Below are 5,744 nucleotides of genomic sequence, written 5' to 3'. Positions count from 1 at the left end.
GGCAAGTCACTTGAGTAACAGCTAGTCTAAGGAAACTGTGACCCTTCTTTGTCCCCCTGAGAGCAGGAAATAAATCTCTCCTGGGAAACTTCTTCCCCTCTACCAGAATGGAAGAACCATCCTTAGCACCAGAAATGGGAACTTAGCATCAAGAAGGCTGTGCAAACAAGCCTTGTTAGTTCCTCACTAATTGACTTGCCCAAACCCAAATCTCTGTCTTGTTTACTCTTCGCAAATCAATTGTTTTTTCTAAAAGACACAACAGCCACCTACTTTCTTCATTCTCTGGGTGTCATATTATTAGGAAGCTTGTGCACATGCAAAATGAAATTTATTCTCTTCTGTAGATCTGTCTTATGTCAATTGAATCCTTAGACCAGACAAAGAACACAGAAGCAAAGAAGGAAAAAGCTTGCTGCTCCTACAAGTTGCAGATGTACCCATAAAACTTAGGTAAGAAAATGAAATAAAGACATGTAAATCAGTAAGAAGAAAATTATTTGTTTGAGAATCACACAAACTTACATATAGTGAAACCTTAGAAACTCCACAAAAACAAAGTATTAGAACTAATAAACTCAGGAAAAGTTCAGGATACAAATCAACATACAAAAATATGTTGTATTTCCACACACCAAAAACATAGTATATGAAAAAAAATAACAAAATCACAAATTGAAAATGGCACAAAATGGAGCACCTGTGTGGCTCAATCCGTTAAGTGCCTACTGTTGATTTTGGCTCAGGTCATGATCTCATGGTTCCTGAGTTTAATTCTAAGGCAGGGTCTGCAATTATTGTGCAGAGCCTGCTTGGGATTCTCTGTCCCCTTCTCTCTCTCTGATCTCTCTCTCCTTCTCTCTATCTGTCACACAACAATAAACACATATTAAAATTATTTGGCACAAAATAAAGTATTAATTTTATTTAATTAATTAATTTAATTAATTAATTTAATTAATTAAATTTCACTAAAAAGTAAAATAACATACCAAACATGACCTGCTGGGAGAAAGACATGTAAAATGGCAAACACAGATGAAAACATAACTGTGTTCACAGATTAGAATTATTTATACTGTCACAGTCCCTTCTGCAAGAAGTGATCTAGAAGTGCCTCTCAAACACTGGTTTTAAATTTGAAACAAACCTAAGTCTGGAGCTTGATATATAGTCAGAGTATATGCAAATAGGGCCCTCCCTGTGCTGATTAAACCAGTCCAGCTCCAACCCTGCAGCTGGGAGTGGAGCCCCAGCCCCAGCAGTCCCAGGTGTTCCCATTCTGTGATCAGCACAGAACATAGACACCTCACCATGGAGTTTGTGCTGGGCTGGGTTTTCCTGGTTGCTCTTTTAAAAGGTAATTCATGGTGAATGAGAGACACTGAGTATGTGAGTGGACATGACTGAGAAAGAGTGGATGTGTGACAGATTCCTGACCAAGATGTCTTGTGTCTGCAGGTGTCCAGTGTGACGTGCAGCTGGTAGAGTCTGGGGGAGACCTGGTGAAGCCTGGGGGGTCCCTGAGACTCACCTGTGTGGCCTCTGGATTCACCTACAGTAGCTACTACATGCACTGGGTTCGCCAGGCTCCAGGGAAGGGGCTGCAGTGGGTCGCATACATTTATACTGATGGAAGTAGCACATACTACGCAGACTCCGTGAAGGGCCGATTCACCATCTCCATTGACAACTCCAAGAACACGCTGTATCTGCAGATGAACAGCCTGAAGACCGAGGACACGGCCACATATTACTGTGCAAGAGACACGCTGAGGGCACCTCACTGGGAGCCCACACACAAACCTCCCTGCAGGAGGGGATCAGCACCACCAGGGCGCGCACACTATGCACAATTTTGGTTTGTGTTCCCAGGAGCAGGTGCAGATGGAGGTCACAGGCAGGTTTCCTGTCAGGGTCTGGGGCTTCCTCTCCACACAGCAGTCTCTCTAGGGAACCTCTCTGGTCACAGGATTCTGCGTTTATCTATTAACTCTCTGAATTCGCAACTGTGTTGTCATAGGAAAACTACCCTAACATGCACAAAGACACAGTTGTTTGCATTCCTTACTCCTGTCCCTCAGTATGAGTGAATTGCAGATTTCCTGGGGCACAACAGCTGAACCTTTACAGGAGTCCCAGATGCACTCACTGTGCAGCCAGGCCTACAGGAACCCCCAGACCCCCATTATCTTCACCCAGCACTTGTCCCAAACAACGTGACACTTCCCTCCTGGCACTTGCTACTCAGGAATTTAAATGAGCTACAGCTTTATTCAATTCCTCTAAAGAAGAGATAATTCATCTCCATGTATTTGTCAGGATTCTCCCGAGGAACAGAAACCAAAGCACATTGGTTTCCATGACTAAATACATTGATAAGCCCCACATTACACTCTCACATGCTGGAGACCCAGGAAAACCAGTGGTGTAATTCTCATCTGATTCTGAACACTTTCTACTCTCAGAATGTGAAGAGCTGATGATGTAACTCTCAGAACAAGGGCCAGAGGAGACCAATGTTCCAATTCAAATACACACATGGGAAGTAAAACTGAGGGAATTCCTCCTCCCTCTGCATCAGTTTCTATTCAGAACCTTAATGGAATGGGTGATGCCCAGACAGACAGAAACCATGGATAGAAATGCCAGTCTCTTCTGGAACACATCACAGACATCCACAGAAACAGTGGGGCTTCTGGGCACCATGATGCAGTCAAGATGACACATATAGGTAATCATGACCAGTTAACCTCCTGTAAATGTGCAGTTCAAAGACGGAAGATATAGAAGTCCATGCCATCACTGGCATGGAGCCTGGTGGGCATAGCTGTGCTTCTGTGGAGAAGGAGGGCAGAGTCGCTTAGGGAGAATTGTGGTCTGATAATCCCTTGGGAGACTTGGGGAGAGACAGTTCCCTTCTCGGGGTGCATTTCATAAAGGGTGTATTGCCTCTCGTGGGGCAGGAGAGCTGACAGGCACCATTGCACTGCCATGGTCATTAGCATAGGAGCCTCTGCTGAGAGCAGCTAACTGAATGCTGCCTTCTTGTTCTTCCTCACCATGAACTCCAAGCCCCTAGTGTTCATGCAACTTCCCTCCTGGGATAAACAGCTCCAGCCACAGTACAGCGAGACACTCTCACAGAGGAGCACTGGGGTCCCAGTCATATTGAGTTCATATAATTTGGAGTTTTCAAACCCAGCTAGAGCTCCTGAGATAAAACATAAGAGCCCTGTGCCACCAAGTGTGCCACCAAGTGAGTCTGTTTGGACACAGACAGGGTGAAGGCAGGGTTCTGATGGAAGCCTGGGACCCACAGGTACAGATTGTTCTCTCTGTGGTAGGGCTTCCTGAACAGGAGAGGCTGGGAACTCCAACTCAAGGGACTAGACAGGGAGCTGATGCCAGTATTTCCTCCCACCAATCAGCATGGACAGAATTCAGTGAGCAGCACAGAACCTCCCAGTAGAAGCTGAGCCACTGACACCAAGCTATACCACCCCCCCCTTGCCTTCCTCAGGTGCTTCCTTACTAGAGAAAGAGGGCCTGGAAACCAGATCAGCACTGCACCCCTCCCTCAAAAGACGACATATACCCCCAAAGGTACCAAGTCTACTGACCATATAGTGAGGCATAGCTTCACTTCTAGGGGAAATTGGAATTAGCCTCTTTTAACAGGCAGAAGAAACTCACCTGGTTAAAACTCACAACATTGTGGACACTGTCTAAACACTCATCACTCTAGACAAGGAGAAACTCTGCAGAGGACTTAGCTGAGGGACAGAGCAGCCAATACATGACAGCACAGTGCACACAGAATATGCAACAAATGCTTCCTAAAGTGTCAAGCCCTCAACAGCAATTGAACACTTCTCAATAAAGACACTACTCCAGAAGCAGAAAACAAAACAGGATTTTCTAAAACACTTAAGACAGCAGAGACATAGACATACACCATGATGGAGGAATTCATCCCCAAAGAAAAAACAATAAAAGGTCATTGCCGGGGATATTATTAAAGCACATATAACTAATATGCCTCAAATAGAATTTCTAAATCTCTCAGAAGGAAATAGAATTTTTCAAAACTATCATGAGGATACTTGCTGTGCTTGAGGAAAGCATAGCAGACATGAAGGAAACCCTTACTGCAGATAGAAATGACCTAAAACCCAGTCATGTTGAAATTTTAAATGTTGTAACCAAGATGTTTCCACTCTCCACAGACTAAACCCTACAAACTCGGACCCCTCTGAATGGAGAGTTGTTGAGGCCGTAATCTCACGTGTGTTCTGACAGGAGCTGGCTCTGGCTCTCTCCTGCAGGTGAGGAGGAGTAGGTTAGGAATACTCCACTGAAACCATCTGTCTCCTGCACCTGACTCTCCCACAACATGAGGCCCAGAACTTCCTCACCCTCATCTGTAAATGAAGTCAGTTGTACGGGAACAGATCTGCACCTTGGTTTAGTAGATTGCTCCAGCTCCCCCCTACCCTGGGCAAAACTCTGCAGCTGCAGGGGGGGACAAAAATAAGGGCTCAGTTTAGGGGTGAGTGGCAGCTGCACTTCTTTGAGGCTTGCTTGTCCTGGTGGCATGAGACCCCTGCCGTACAAGTCACGTCTGGGGTGACCAGGCTCCCAGCATCCCGAGTGGACTGTGCCCAGGGCAGAGTTTCCATCCTGGGAGTGGGCTGCCAACAATGAGTGAGTCCCACATCTCAGTGGCAACTGCTGGGGCTTGGCCTCAACAGCAAACAGCTTAGGGTCACTGACATACTGTCCCTCTGGGAAAGAGTCCTCTGAACTGGAGCTGGTCACCAGGAACCCTGGTATTGGTTGCAACAGTCTGGAGGGGAGGTTGCAGCCAGGCTCAGTGGCACATGCCTATAGTCCCAGCTCCTTGCACTGGAGTTTCCATTTGCTGAGCTGGGGTGGAGAAGGAAACGCACAAACCTTAGCTCAAAATTCTAGCTTTTCCGTCTGTCAGTATATTTTCTGGAATAAACGTTTCTTCATGGGCTGTATGCCAACAAGGCCATTTGCAGACACTGTAAATACATCATTTGAGTTTTTATTCATATTCCACATAGTAAACATTCAATGTAGTATTACTTTCAGGTGTAAAATATAGTGATTCAACATTTCCATACAACATCCAGTGCTCATTATGACTGCAGCCCTGCCACCCCATCACCTACTTCCCCAAACCTCCTCCCACCTTCCCTCTGGTAACCATAAGTTTGTTTTGTATAGGTAAGAATCTGTTTTGTTGGGTCTATATGTTCCATGGCTTAAGCCTAAGACTCTTGATTTGGGTTCATGTCTTGATTTCATGGATCCTGAGATCAAGCCCCATTTTGGTTTCTGCATTGACAGCAAAGAGACTGCTTGGGATTCTCCTTCCCGCTTCCTCTGCTCCTCCCCCCATTCTATCTCAACATAAATTTAAAAACATTGAAAAAAGTTTATTTCTTGGTGTAGCTCTTCTCTCTTCTTTGTCCCCTTTCCCATTTGAAGTTTCTTAAATTCTACATATGAATGAAATCACATATTTGTCTTTCTCTCACTTGTTTCAGTTAGCATAATACTCTCTAACTCCATCCATATCATTACAAATAGCAAATGTCATTCCTTTCAGGGCTGAGAAACATTCCAGTGTATGAGTATGAGTGTGTGTGTGTGTGTGTGTGTGTGTGTGTGTGTAGATATACCACATATACTTTATCCATTTATGAGTCAAT

At 45.0% G+C, this 5,744-nt stretch overlaps 1 gene segment (V, D, J or C); it reads left to right on the top strand.

Moving 5' to 3' along the window:
* The first annotated feature begins 1,233 nt into the window (after positions 1-1,233).
* LOC101093781 lies at positions 1,234-2,108 on the top strand. The segment is given in 2 exon segments: positions 1,234-1,360; positions 1,462-2,108. Coding segments are annotated over 2 exon segments (678 nt in total).
* Positions 2,109-5,744: the final 3,636 nt, after the last annotated feature.

The sequence above is a fragment of the Felis catus genome, chromosome B3, assembly GCF_018350175.1.
Source record: "Felis catus isolate Fca126 chromosome B3, F.catus_Fca126_mat1.0, whole genome shotgun sequence".
In the NCBI taxonomy this organism is placed as follows: domain Eukaryota; kingdom Metazoa; phylum Chordata; class Mammalia; order Carnivora; family Felidae; genus Felis; species Felis catus.
Note: the sequence above shows the minus strand (reverse complement) of the source record. Positions and strands in the feature narration are given on the sequence as shown.